General features: G+C 46.5%; 1 protein-coding gene across 6 annotated transcripts in view; it reads left to right on the forward strand.

Moving 5' to 3' along the window:
- Rgs3 (regulator of G protein signaling 3) overlaps positions 1–15,085 on the forward strand; it is a 139,385-nt gene that overhangs the window by 85,135 nt on the left and 39,165 nt on the right. For 2 of the 6 annotated variants that reach the window (XM_070012045.1, XM_070012062.1), the window contains one exon: positions 1,494–9,469. The exons of the other annotated variants lie outside the window; for them this stretch is intronic. In XM_070012045.1, the coding sequence (XP_069868146.1) occupies positions 1,494–1,601 (108 nt within the window). In that variant the 3' untranslated portion in view covers positions 1,602–9,469. Of the gene's footprint in view, positions 1–1,493; positions 9,470–15,085 lie in introns of those variants that run through there. 6 annotated transcript variants of the gene reach the window in all.

Genomic DNA, 15,085 nt, shown 5'->3' on the forward strand with positions numbered 1-15,085 from the left:
GGCATCTGCTGCCCTGGCCAGAGCTGCTCTCCTCCTAGGGGTGACAAGGAGCAGACACAGGCTTTCTGGGCTGTGCCTGAGATGTTTATGGCTTGGTCCCAGCTGAGGCAGGGAAGACTTGGTGGGGATGGACCCGGCTTGCATCTCTGCTCTGTTGCCTTTCTCCTGCTCACTGTTTGCTGATCACCATTGGTGGGGAGGCTGAAGAGGACTCTGGGTGAGCCCGAAGGCTCTCTTCTACTGTAGCAATACATGACCCGCCTCCTCTCCCATCCTAGCTTTCCACTCCTGAGCACCCTCCTTCCTTTGCTGAACTCTGCCCATCTTGCCTCATTACCAGTCCCTGGAGGACATCCACCTTTCTTCTGCCTGGATAACAGCCCACATTCGGCACTAAACTCCCAGCACTGCTGTGATGCTTCTCATTAGATCAGCTCAGTCCTGGTCCCTCCTGGGGCCAGCTCTGCTCTTAGCTGGTGGGGTGAGACGGGCGTCTTGATTTTGATTATTCAATCAAACACACATAATGAATGCGTTCACCATTGCTAGAGGTCTTTTAGGGTCACAGAGATGAATGGGACATAATCCCTGTCCTTCTGGACTTCTCCTTCTAATTAGAGGTGAGCAGTAGAGGCCAAGCCTGAAGGTCTGATAGTGGCCCAGAGGTCCTGGCTGCCTATCTGTAGTCCATACAGTGGGTCTTCTACTGGGTAACTCATGTACATGGTGCCAGGCTGGGATATAGAACCTTCTGAGCAGAGTAGGCTTGTTCTAGCCCTCAGAAGGCTAAGAGTGAGTAGTAAGAGACATATGTTTGGGATTGGCCTCATCCTCAGGTGGGCCTTGGGCCCCACCCTGGGCTCTATGGCAGGAATGTGCAGAGGAATCCATCACACTCTTTTCTTGGGAGATGACAGTCTAGTGGCAGAGACAAATACAGCAACAATTCAAAATAACCCAGTAGCAATATCATCTCAGGCAAGCCACCTAACTGTGGCTGATAGTGTTTTGTCAGCAGAGTGGGTATGGATCACTCAGGCTCCTGTGAGGTCTAACCTGACCATGTGCTTGGCAAAGGAACACACAAGAAGACTGTGACCTGCCTGCTGCCCATTGTCCTTGCTCTCTGTAAATGATGTCTGGGGAGGAAGACTCATCCGGCGTCCTTTACTGACGTTGATGTGATGTTCTGAGTTCGAGTGATGACTACTCCTTATCACTTCCCTAGTAGCTACATGCTGGGTTCCAGGGCCCAGGCAGGGGAAACTGAGACCTTCTGGGGTCTTTTCTGGCTATATGACTTCCAAATGTGGATGCTGTGTGCCAAATGTATGCCACCTTGTCACTTCCTCTGGGACAGCTAGAAATAGACAGGCCTTTGAGATGCCAGGAACTGTCTGAGTACTTTAGAAAGGAACAGAGGCAGATCATGGATGGAGTCAGGCAGTCCAGCCCGAGCAGTGAGCTAATTCCAGTTCTGTCTGGTTCCACAGAAACTCCACCCTTACAGCTCTCTCCAGCAGGAGATGGGGCCAGTCAACTCCACCAATGCTACCCAGGATAGAAGCTTTACCTCATCAGGACAGACTCTGATTGGCTGAGCAAACCCAAGGGCGGGACTCTGCTTCTGACAACTTAACCATTTCTGGGGCATCCCCTACCACACAGTAACCTCACCGCAACTGGACCCTAAATGGAGGACCAAGATGGTGGGCCTAGGGTGGCCCAAAGGGAGTGGGCTGAGGGTGTTGTGTGACTAGCAGCGGGAGGAACAGTGATGTGAGAGGCAGTCCCCGATGGAGAAGACTCAAAAGCGCATTTCCTCTCAGAGAGGGAGGCTGCGTGGCATCGGGGCTCCTGCCCCAGGGGCAGCAGGAGAGGTGACTCGGATAGTGAACAACGCCATGGCGTGCCGCTGCCAGAAGAGATCTCATTTCATCTGGACACATCCCCTCGCGTATGCTGTGGACTTTGGGGATGTCACCTTTGCCCCAGGCTAGGAGCTGGGGGCATTATGGAAAGCCAGATGGACGAGGCTTCTGCCCTCAGGAGGATTCCAGCAGAGGGAGAGCAGTAAATAACAAATCACCAGCAGCACACCGGAGACCTCACCCTGGAAAAGGCATCACAAATGCCTTCAGTGAGCATATCTAGATTGCTATGGGAAGGACATAAACTGAGGCAGGTGGGCAGGAAGACAGCTAGCTAGCTAAGGACTCCGGAGAGAGCAGTCCAGATAGACACAACAATTCACAAAGACCTCTTGAGCTGGGAAGGAGTGTGGTTTGTTAGATTTGTGGAGAGAGGCCAGCATGGCTTCAGCTCAGTGAGAAGGAGTGACCAAGTGTGGACCTTAGGGAATGACTGACTGACTGATTTTATTCTAGATACGGTGGCAGCTAGGGAAGGCTTTTGAGGAAGGAAGTCACAGAGTCTCAGATACATGTCCATAAGGTCATTTTGCCATCGGGAGGAGCCCAGGAATGTATAAGGTCAGCTCGAGGCTGCCTTAAGTCCCTCAGATGAGGGGGTGATAGCGATTATCTTGGTGAATGACTGGAGTGATGGGTAGACCACCAGACTCTGGGATGAGAAGAGATGATTCTCCCTTCCCTTCATCCCCACCCTCCACTGAGTCTTGCTCTGTTCATGACATGAGAAAGGGTTTGGGGCCTTCTTCACAGAGCCCCCTTCTGGTTGAATTCTAGGAGCCACAAGAGGTTCAGCCTAGCCAAGGTGGGAAGATTCTTGGCCCTCAGGTCTTTGGAGGGGTGTGTGGGCTCTGTATCCCCATCCTGTGCTGAGGATGAGCAAGCTGGGACCCAGTGCTGTGGAATCTGCCTTTGTTTGCTCGTGACACCTATCATGCCCCAAGGCCCCATGAAGCCCTACCAAGGGACAGCAGTGAAAAGCCAGTCCGCTCACCACCCTCCATAGCCCCTGCTTAGAACTGAAAAGCTCCCACACCCAACTTCTAACTGCCAAGACCCAGAAGAAGAGGAGAAGCACAGGCCAGGCCTGGAACCGTGGCTCACGGACCAAAAGGCTCTCTGAAGGACCAGGAAGGAAAAATGAAGGGAGAAGCAGGAGAGATGGCAAGGCCAGAGAAGCCCCCTAACCTTGGACAGACTATGTCATTTTGTAAGTCCTTAGTGTCTTTAGAAAAGGCTGTTAGTTGCTGGGGGGGTCATCTGAACCCCAGAATGATAGCCTAGAAGAGAGTATGTCTCTTAGTTAACATGCATCCAAGTGGAAGAAAGCTCAGATTAGCACCAAACAGAGATGGAATGGATCTGCTGGTGATCAGGCCAGGGCCCCCCAGGGAAGGAGATGCTGCCTGGCTTAGGCAAGAAGCCCAAATGATATCCAGCCTCCCTGCCTGCCAGGGGCCGGCCTGGAGGGCAAATCAAAGCGGCTGAGTGGCCAGGTCTGTACAGACAGCAAGCTGTACTTTGATTTCATTTCATTCCCTTACACAATGACATTAAGAGCAGCGTGCAGGAAAATCACTTGTCTGGGAAAGCAGCAAGCTTGTCTCTCCTCTGTCCCGCAGATAGGCACAGAAGACAAGAGCTGTGTCTACAAGGGCAATAGGGAATGTGACTGTAGCACTCAGTCCTGGCGATGTCGCCTCCTGGTTTGCCCTGACGAGCTGCTGGCCGGAACAGACACTACCATCAACGTTCCAGGCCCGCTACCTGGTAGGGAAGTGGGCCTGAACAGCTGGGCCCTGGTCTGGCCTGTTCAGCCACTGTGGTGAGCCACAGCGCCATTGCTGCTCTGCTTCATGAATCGATGCAACAATTAATTTGGCTCCATGGGCTCAAGAAGATGAAATATGACCTGGTGACCACTGCTCTTCAGCCTCCCAGTCCACCCCAGCTGTTCAAGATGATGAACAAGCTATCGAAATTGCATCTGAGAGTCATAATCACGGGAAACATGGCCAACGCCCCTCCCTGACACATAAATCATGCTAAGAAGCACACAATGGCCTCTTTCCTGATAGGCCAATTGTCTTGGTGTGGTGTCTCGGGCCTAGGAGCTGGGAGGATAGACACACAACTATTTATTGTTGAAAGGCCATCTGTGTGATTTGAATACAAAGTGACCCTTTTAGTTCCCCACACAACCTCTGCTCCCTGTTCGCGTTGTCTTACGTCTCAGATTCTGAAGCCTTTGGGACCCACATCTCCTCTGTACATTTTTATGCCTGGATCTTTTGGCCCTTTCTGAGTTGGGACCATATGGACTTTTTTTTTTTTTTTTTTTTTTTTGCAAATAATGACATTTATTCTGTATTTTAGTTTCCCCTTCCCTCTAAATTTTGCCATCAAAGACCTCATTTGTCAGTCACACATGGCCCTAAGCCCCAAGAGGGTCTTACAAAGAAGTGCAGGCAGTTTTGCCAGGTGGGGAGGGGGTCCCTAAAGTGAGAACTCCATGAGCTTGGGCTTTGGAGATAGAAAGCAGTGGGGCTCCCTAGCCTTGATCTCCTCACAGTCAACTGGAAGCAGCTTTTTCTGGATGAAAAGAGACCAAGGCTCAGAGAAGTTATGGATTTCTCTCCAGCTCAGGTCTTCCAGCCTAATCCATTGCTCTTTCTAGATGCAAAGGTTGGCGTGAGAGATGGAAGGAAAAGAAGTTGAATGACTTATGTTCTCCAGAAAGAGGTGGGAGTCAGGTACCAATGTGACTCAAATTGTGACCCTCGTAGCTGTCCAGGGGAGGGGTATATGTAGAACAAATAAAATGAGATGCTTACTCTCTTCTGGGTAAGGCTTCCCGGCAGGGTGACCCAAACCTAATAGGTCAATCTCTTTTCACAAGGCTGATAAAAGCTTGATGAGAAGACAGACGGGAAGAGGGGTGGGGAGGAGGGAGTGTACTGGAATGGGTAGGTCCTGCCCCTCCCCACTTTGAGTCCAGCATGCAAGGGGGTCAGCAGACACAACCTTGTGGGGCTAGGAAGCATTGGAATGTGGCCAGGCTTCTGGCCCACGCCTTTGCCCAGAGCCCAGCTAAGGGCAGAAGAGGGCCTGTGCCTGCTGATTCCCTCTACCAAGATTTGTGCCCAGATTTTGCTTAATTGGCTGATTTAAGATCTTGGCTTTTAGTGTCCAGGAATCAGATGGATTGGACTTCAGTGCCCCCACCCCACCTCATCCCTCCCAAGCAAGCTCTTCTCTCCAAAAAAAACTCAATTGTTTTCCAGGTGGCTTCCAGCTCTCCTGGAACTTCCCTTGCTACTGGTTGGGCTGAGGGCAGACTGCCTTCCTTTTGGGGCTCAGCCATTTTACTCTTCATCCTTTTTTCTCGCTTTTAAGGAACAGAACAACCTCACCCTCGATCCTGTCTTGTCCTTCTATTTCCCCAAACTTGTCTCTGAAGAGGGTTGCCCTCCACCCTTTTACCCTCCCCAGGTCCTTAGTTTAAGGTAGAATGAAAAGACTAGGTAATCCGAAGAGTGCTCATACTGTGAGCCAGGCCCAGTGCCCAGCTTTTGACGCACATTGTCTTTTTTAATCCATGCTATGTCCTGTTGGGTTTGTGATCCTGTAACAGACTGACTCCTGTTATGCCCAGTTTGTCGATGAAGATGATGCTTTGTCTTAGAGAAGTTAAGAAACTAGCCCAGGATCACACAGCGAGTCTGGCAGCCCAGTTCCAGAATATCTACCTTCATTTATTCCACTCTGCAGTTGAGTTTTCTTGGGACCACAGACCATTTCCCAGTGAGGAGCCAGGGAGCTGGGCAGTTGCTTCCCTGCTAAAGGCCATCATAGAAGGCCCCGTCCAGGTTTCTACGTGGCTCTCCTGGTACATGGTCATCGCTCTTTGCCCCTGAAGCCTGGCCATGAGAGGCTAGTTCCCTTTCCCACAAAGTCGTTGTGTCCATTCAGGGTTGTTGCCCCTGCCTGGTGTTTCCTGCCCTTCTCTGCCATCCCTGCCGAATGCATCTGTAGCTCTTCTTACACACCTTGCTTAGATGTTCGCCTGAAGCTGCTGCTTCTCCTGGACTTACTTTGAGGATTTCTTTCATCCTTTGTTTGCCATGGCAGGCAGGCAGCCCTTCCCTGCAAGCCCCTGAGCTCTTTGGGTGCAGGGGTCAGGCCTTACTTGTCTTTCATTCTGCTCTTGCAGAATGGCCCATCACATGTGCTCAGTAACCATAGCAGAATTGAATTGGGTTGCACAGTTCAACTCCCCTTCTATCCTAGAAGCTAGATGAGGAAGCAGGATCCGAAAGGGGAAGTGACCTGGTTAGGGTCAGGGGTAAGTTGGTGTCCGAGTCAGAAGTAGACCTCAGATCAGCTGACTTTTGGCTCAGGCCTTTTCTGTTGCCCTACAGCTCTGCAGATAGCAGAGCAGAGCCTGGTTCCCCAGTGTTAAGCAGTCTGTAGGTTCACATCAAGGTCATGATAACACCATATTCCCATGCTGACATGGGCATCCCCAGGGGAAAACAAACCTAAGGAGAACCACTGTGTAGTTCTCTTCCCCAGGTTTGAGGCTTCCTCAAATCTTACTCTGAGGAATGCCTCAGAGTAAGATTCAGAAGGCTTTTGCTTGAATATTGACTCAGCTGGTATTTACTGTGTGACCTTGGGCAAATTACTGTTCATTTCTGATCTAGAGCAGGAACTGGTCCAGGTTCATCATTGTCATTGCACCAGCTACAGACATTGACCCAGCACCCCCAGAAGCAGTTCTTTGTGGGGTTTCAGAAGAGAGGAAGGGCAGGGTGTGGAACCTCAGGGCTCTAGAACAAGCAAAACCAAGCGAGTAGATAAATACTTCCCATTGAAACAGGAGTGTGGTTAAATGAAAATGTTGTACCTGCTCAGTACCCACCATGAGCACATAGGTATGCTTATAGAGTTACTATTATAGTTCAGTTTTCTACCACTTCTTGGTGGCACAGCATTGTGGGTGAAGTAGGCTAACCTAGGAAGCTGACCGCCAAACACGACACTGTTTTCAATGGAAAATATGTTCTGAAACCTGTAATCAATGCTCACAATACTTTGGGATCACAACTCAACACCTGCTTAAAAGCATGGGATATATTTCTGTTGAGGGATTCAAACTTTGTTTAAACCATAGAGTTGATTTTGTTTTTATTTTTGTCAGTCCCAGGGCTTGAACTCTGGGCCTGGGCACTGTCCCTGAGCTCTTCAGCTCAAGGCTAGTGCTCTACCACTTGAGCCACAGCACCACATCTGGCTTTTTCTGGTTATACAGTGCTGAGGAATCAAACCCAGGGCCTCATGCATGCAAGGCAAGCACTCTACCACTGAGCCACCTTCCCAGTCCTACCATAGAGATTTTATTTTTTTGTTTTTTTCCAAGACTGGGAGTAAACTCAGTATCTGATGCCATGCCTCCAATCCCAAACCATACACTTTTTGAATGTGGTGCTTTAGCCTCCCATCACTCCTGAGAGTAATCAGCTAACAAAACGATTTGTAAAAACCAATATTAAGAGAGTAAGAACTTGGCCAAGTGCCTGTGGCTGGTGACTCTTACAGGTCGAGGGTGCCTAGGGGCACAGATGGTCGTTGATAGCTCTTCTCCTCCACTCAGCGGCCCACTGTGGTGTTAGGAAACACTAGTCGCCTCTCTGGGCTGTAATGGAAACAGCGAGGAACCAGCCAGGCTAATGGCGTGGGGAGAGGTTGTCTGGTCGGCTGGCTTGTCTAGAAATTCCTGGCGCGTTCTTGCTGGAGTGGAATGAATGGGTTGCTGTGTTTTACCTGGAGCTCAGAGTGCGGCTGGGCTGTGAAGACACTCCCTGCGGACGGGCCTAAAAATAGCAGTGGGAACACTGTGAGGGGAAGAGGAGGGGGCTCCTTAGGGAGCTGGGTGGGGTCGCCTGGCCCCCTTCCTCTTCCTGCCAGGCCCTAGGTAAGGAAGTCCCACAGAGGCCCAGAATGCAGACCCAGGAGGCTCCTAGAGCCATCCGTCCCTCACCCCTCCCCTTATTGCCAACCCAAAGGGTGGGAGAGGACTGGCCTGTAGTCCCAGAACCTAGGGACACACTCCCAGAAGCCAGGCTGTTTTCCTCTGGCCTTTTGAGGTTCACTTCACTGCTTCTGGGGCACAGGGCCTGGGAACCCCTGGGGCGGGATGTGCTCGTGGCTTCCTGACAGTCACCCTGCAGGGTGGGAGTTCCCTGGCTGGCCCATTCTACAGCTGACCTCAGCCAGCATCACGCCTGGCCCTTGCTGACTTGTCCCCCTTGTCAAGTCCCACACCACTGCAGGGAAGGGAGGTCAAGGAGCAGCACACACACAGCTGAGCTGCCAGGTGTACCATCCTTCTCTGCTCTTCTCAGGAATAGGCGGGCACAGCCAAGGGCCTGTGGCGGGCAGTCCAGGAATCCAATCAGCCTCACCGCTTACTAGCTCTGGGATTGCCGTAAAACAAAGCAAGATCATTTATCCCACACATTCTCTTGATGAACAGCTTGGATGGTTGTACAAAGCAGGTTTCTCAAAACAGGGCTCGCTCCATCCTCTCCCCTGAGATCTCTCCCATGGGGGAAATGACAGCGTTATTATTCTTTTTTTAAAGCTCTTGACTTTTTTTTTTGAAGGGGGGGGGGGAGTGTTAGAAAAGTAACTGCTGTAATCGATGTTGATCATGAAGAAAACATTCCATACAGATGAATCTGGAGAAGGATATGAGGTTTGCCCTTCATCCCAGCACCCAGAGATAATCACTGTTAACATATTGGGGTATTGGGGTATATTCTGTCAGGCACTTGTTTAAACATAGATAATTCTTATTTGTAAATCTGGATTACGCGTGCAATTTTTGTATTCTATTTTCTTAACAGGATAATGTATCTGTGTCTCCCTGTCAAATAAATAAATATTATTCTACAACATTTATTTTTAGCGCCTATAGAGTATTTCGTTGTGTAGATGAAACATACTTTAAGTTATCTCTAATAATCCAGTGTTTAGATTGTCTCCAATTTTTCCTTGTTACAAAACCCTGAAATAAAAGTCCTTGTAGACATCTCCGTGTCCCAGCACCCAGTGCAGTGCCTAGTACATGTTTGACTCTCAACAAATGTTTGTTGAGCAAATGAATGTTTTGTTGGGATAAATTCCTGATCATGGAATTTCTGGGTGGAGGTGTGTATATATGTAAATAGACTCTTGATCCTGTTTTTGAATCATTCTTTAAATGATACCAGTTTTCTTTGCTTCCTTCCTTGCTTGCTTCTTCCCTCTCTCTCTCTTCCCTCCTTCCTCCCTCCCTCCTTTCTTCTCTTTTTTTCTTTTCTCTTTTCTTTTTCTAGTACTGGGGCTTGAACTCAAGGCTTGGGAACAATCCCTTAAATTTTTCATTCAAGGATAGTGTTCTACCACTTGAGCCATACCTCCACATCTGGCTTTTTGGTAGTTAATTGTAGATAAGAGTCAGCCTAGACTGACTTCAAATTGTGATCCTCAGATCTCAGCCTCCTATGTAGTTAGGATTACAGGTGTGAGCCACCGACAACTAGCAAAATGCACCGATTTCTAATCCTACTGTAGAGCCATTCATCTGCTTTGTCTATGTTTTTCTAGTGTTGATTTCTTTGGTTATCCCTTTGTGGGGCTAGGGATTTGAGACTAGGATCTTGTGCAAGCTTGTCAAGTACTCTACCACTGATCTAAAATCCTAGCTCAGGATTATCTCTATTTAGCATAACAAATTCTACTTTCTGTAAAACAGAGAAGTCTTGGTAGGAGAATGCTTAGTGATAGAGAATGCTTGTTTCTACCTGATGTGGTACATGCCTCTAATCCCAGCTACTTGAAAGGCAGAGTCAGGAAAATAGCAGTCTGAAGCCAACCAGGCAAAAGTGTGAGTGAGACAAATGCTATACCACTTGAGCTACATCTCCAGCCTCGTTATGTGTTTTAACAGGTTTCCTTTGATTATTAGAGCCATTGAACATTTATTTATATTTATTGTCTCTTGGGAAGTAGCTTGTTCAAGTCTTTTGTCTGTTTTTCTATTGGGCTCTTTAGAGATGAATTATTCATTCATAAGGAGCTTTTTATATAATAAGGATATGTGAGCTAGCCTTTTATTTTCTGCTTTAACACTAACAACTGTTTCTAATTATAGGCAGCCATCTATAAATTGCTTTGGTCGCTGAATTATTGTGACATAATTCAAATACAAATACATGGGTGCATCTAAAGTGTATAATTCATTGATTTTTTTTTCACATATTCAGATGTGTGTAACCATCACCACAGGTGATTTTTATTATCTCAAAAAAGAAATTGTACCCTTTGGCTACCACCTACCAGCCTCACCTCATCTCACGAAACCTAAAATCTGTTTTTGTCTCTGTAAATTTGCCCATAGGGGATATTTCATAAAAAGCAAATCATTTATTTGGATTTTGGTGACTGTCTTTGTTTCCTTAGCACAATGTGTTTAGATGCAAGCATGCATCAGTACCCAGTTTCTTTTTATGGCGGTATAATATTTCATCATATGGCTATACCACGTTTTGTTTAATCATTCACGAGTTTATGTACTTTGGTCTGTTATGAATAATGGTGCTATAAATACTTGTTTGTCAGCTTTTGTGTGGACATGTGCTCTTCTCTTGGGTAAATCCCGAGGCATGGAATTGGTGGGTCAGTGGTATCTTGATGAGCAATGATCAGGCTGCTGGCTGTAGTTTTACTTTGCTACCATTGATGAATGAGGGTTCTAATTTATCCATAGCCTTCCTGACAATTATTACTTTTCTGCTCTAAAATGACAGCCAACCTAGTAACTGTGAAACTGTATCTCCTTGTGATTTTGTATCATGTTATAACTAATGTCATAGCTATGAAATGTAAAACATATTTTTGTCTTGAATGTTATAGTATTTACCCCAGGATTACACAATGGATTACTTTTTTCTTTGAACTTTAGGGTTTTATTCTTCAACTTCTAACATTTTAATCTGTGTAGGTTTTTATTTTGCCCAGTCATTTGCAGGATTGGATGTCCCCTTCCCTCCCTTTGCCTTCCTTCCCTTCCCCCTCCTCCCTTCCTCTCTCCCTCCCTCCCTTCCTTCCTTCTTTCCTTCTTCCTTCCTTCTCCTTTTTTCCTTCCTTCCTCCCTTCCTTCCTTCTTTCCTTCCGTCTTCCTTTTCTTCTTTCCCTTCCTCCTTCCGTCTCCTTCTTTCCTTCCTTCCTTCCTCCCTCCCTCCCCCTCTTCCTCCCCCTCTCCCTCCCTCCCCCCCCCTCTTTCTTTCCTGTTCCAAGGCTTTGAACTCAAGGCCCCATACTATGGCTGGCATTCTTTCACTTGAACCATGCCTATAGCTCAGGGTTTTTTTTTTTTTTTTTTTTTCTGTAAACTGGATGGAGTCTTACAGACTTTTTGTTGGCTTTGAACTATAATCCTCCAGAACTCAGCCTTCTGAGTAGCTAGGATTATAGGCATGAGTCACTAGCACCTGGTTTGCATGTAACTTCTTGTTGCACTTTTCTGTTGGGAAGTATGACCCACACTGCTAGCATTCTAAAAATGCCTTCCTCTGTTTACACATGAGCCACTGGGCGCTATTGTCAGTCCATTATTACAGATGACAAAACAAGGGAGCAGAGATGTTAAAGGTGATTCGCATTCTACTAGTAGTGAGTAAGAAGTGTTTCCCTTCCCTGGCCTAACATAAGGTATATTGCTCTCTTAATTCTTTGTTGGTATGAGAAGAGAAAATTACTCTCTCTCCTAATTTGCATTTCTTTGATTATTAATAAGGTTGGACTTTTATGTTTATTAGTGTAACTATATTTCTTTTTTGGCTTGTCAATTATATTATTGTCCAGTTTTCTTGTTTGTAAGAGCTCTTTATTGGTTAGGATATTAACCATTTGCTTATTGGAATTTGCCCATAACTATACTTATACTAATCATTTATCATCCAAATATTATCCTTTTGTTGATAATCAGATATTTTTGTATTTGTCTGTTTTAGGTAGCTATACATTGTCAGGTTTTTTCCTGCCCTGAGATGATAAGAACTATCTTATTTAGATACTTACCTTTTACTTTGTGTAAGGGGGTGGGGTGGGGGAGGGGCATGTGCATGCACCTGTTGGCCAGTACTGGGGTTTGAACTCAAGAGCCTGGACACTGTCCCTGAGATTTTTTGCTGAAGTCTGGTACTCAGTTCCACTTCTTGCTTTCTTTTTTGTGTGTATGACTAATTGGAGGTAAAAGTATCATAAACTTTCCTGCCCTGGCTGGCTTCAAACCACAATTCTCAGACCTAAGCCTCCTGAGTAGCTAGTGTTATAGATGTGATCCACCAGCACCCAGCTTTACTTTTTACATTTTTTTTTTTTTTGGTCCGGTCGTGGGACCTGTACTCTGGGCCTGGGCGCTGTCCCTTGGCTCTTCAGCTCAAGGCTAGCGCTCTACCACTTGAGCCACAGCACCACTTCCGGCTTTTTTCTTATGTGGTGCTGAGGAATCGAACCCAGGGCCTCGAGCATGCAAGGCAAGTGCTCTACCACTGAGCCACCTTCCCAGCCCCCACTACATTTTTTTCTCTGATGAAGGAGATGGGTTTCAGAGCCTTGGGATAAACACTATCTCTGAGTTATACACTAAAACCCCATATTTGTAGAAACTCATGTAGGTTTTCCCCCTTCCAAACAGTTGACTAGTTTTTCCAATCCCATTTTTGGGAGATGGGTACATGCTTTCCTCATTTCTTCATCTTTATCTTAGACCTAGTTTCCACGTAGAGGTGGGTTAGTTTGGAACTCTTTTGACCCATCTTAAACTGTCTATTCCTGAATCTCGTTGAGGCATTGGGCTTTCACACATCCAAGGCCAGCCCCCACAACCTTGAGGTTACCCACCTGACTCTGGTTAGCAGGTAGCTCCTCCCTTCCCTTCCCTTCCCTTCCCTTTTTTTTTTTTTTGTCAGTCATGGGGCTTGAACTCTGGGCCTGAGTGCTGTCCCTCAGCTCTTCAGCTCAAGGCTAGTGCTCTACCGCTTGAGCTACAGCACCACTTCTGGTTTTCTGGTGGTTTATTGGAGATAAGAGTTTCACGGATTTTCCTGCCCGGGCTGGCTTTGAACCGAGATGCTCAGATCTCTGCCTCCTGAGTAGCTAGGATTACAGGCGTGAGCTATCGGTGCCCGTCTCTTCCCTTCCCTTTTGTGTCCACACACTTCACTATCAAGCCTTACCCTGAATTGGTGAATTTGTCCTTACTCTCATAACCTATACTAATCAGCCAGCCCATCTTCTCTGCATTCCTCTGTAATTCTAAGTCTTATTAAAAATCATCTGGAATTGGAATTTTAGGTCCTGATTGTTTGTTTGAAAACATTAGTGCTATTGGGTATCAAGAATGGATGGCTACCTGTAACCCTAGTTACTCAGGAGGCTGAGATCTGAATAACCAGTGGTTTGAAGCCAGCTTGGGCAAGAAAGTCTGTGAAACTCTTACCTCCAACTAACAAGCAAAAAAAATTAGAAGTGGAGGTGTGGCTCAAGTGATACAGCATCAGCCTTGAATGAAAAAGCTAAGCAAGAATTTGAAGGCTTGAGTTCAAGCCCAGAAATTGTGCGTGTCCACATGCACACTCAAATAATTGATTTAAAATGGCATTATTTCATCAGTAGTTAAGTCTATATTTCTGCCTTCATTGCCTGCCTCTTCTTCACACCACAGCTTCTCATTCTGAATTCTAGGCTTTGATTTACTTTAGTTTAGAGATCTTTCTTGAGTAATTTTTCCAGAAAGAGTCTGTAATTTTTCCAGATAATGTGCTTTTCTTAGCCTTTTAGTCTGAAAATATTTGCCCTCATGCCTGAGTCATAATCTGCATGAATAAAGAACTCCATGTGAACAATCTTTTCCCCAAGAACTCTTAAGAGCATGCAGAGTGCTGTCCTGCCTTTAGTGTAATAGAGAGGGCTCTCTTTCCTTCATCCCTTCAGATTTCTTTTTTTTTTTTTTTACCTTACCCCCTCCCCCTCACCTGTCCCCTTCAGATTTCTTTATGGAAACAGGCAAGATTTCTCAATTCCAGTCTTCAGAATTCATAAATGTTACCAGATTGTTTCTGTTTCTAACTAAAACAATGTTGGTTATTTTTCCTGGTTAGCTCCTTCAGTCTGAACACCCAGTCTATCTTCACTTAATCAAAGACATTTTTCTGTTTATTTTCCCCAACTGTTTATGTTCTATGTTTATTTCCTTCTTTCTGGAAGTTTTACCTCAAATAATGATAATGAGCCTAACATTCATGGAGTGTACTTCCTTTCCTTCTGCTATAATATGTAGCTTGAACAATATTGTTCTTGTCTCTGACTTATAGATGAAGGAACAAACAGGGACCCTCCCTTCCCCAGAGCCAACCCACTAGTGATGTTGAGTGTTGACAGCAAGATCCTGTATGACCAGTGGGGGAAACTTGGAGGTTCTGGAATGATGCATCAACTCAGATTGGGATAATGAGACTCAGAGAGGGGCAGGGGTTATCAGAGTTGGGATATTTCCTCTCCTTTCCGTTCATTTGGTTTGAATGACCCTCTTCAGGCCTCTTCTGTCCCTGGGACTCTTGCATGGCTTCCGGGTAGATGTTCCTCTGCCTCCTGCTTTCCCTTTAGATAGCAGCTACGTAACTCTTCCTATTGCACAAACCTAGTTACCTTCTCAGTGCTGGAGGACTTTCCTGAGCCAGACTTTGAATAAGCTAGACTTTGAGTGCCTAATGTGCTGCTGGTATATTAAGGTTGCAAGTGGTAAAACAACAACAACAACCTAACTCACATGAGCTTCAGGTAGCAAATGGAATTCCTTGGATTTTGGAAGGGTAGACTTCATGCATAGCTGAGTTCAGGCCTTGACCAAGATCACCATCTTCTCCATTTCCTCTTAGTTTTATTCTACTTGCTTATGTGTTGGCTTCCTCCCTGCATAGTGGCAGCAAAGCTGCCAGAAGTACCACGGTCATTTCGACACCCTCTATCATTTCACCAGTCGTCTTGGGCCTGAGTTCTATTGGCTCCTATTAGGTCATGTGTCCATCTTGGTCACTGAAGAC

Source organism: Dipodomys merriami, unplaced genomic scaffold, assembly GCF_024711535.1.
Source record: "Dipodomys merriami isolate MVZ:Mamm:240054 unplaced genomic scaffold, mDipMer1.0.p SCAF_11, whole genome shotgun sequence".
NCBI classification, from domain to species: Eukaryota; Metazoa; Chordata; class Mammalia; order Rodentia; family Heteromyidae; genus Dipodomys; species Dipodomys merriami.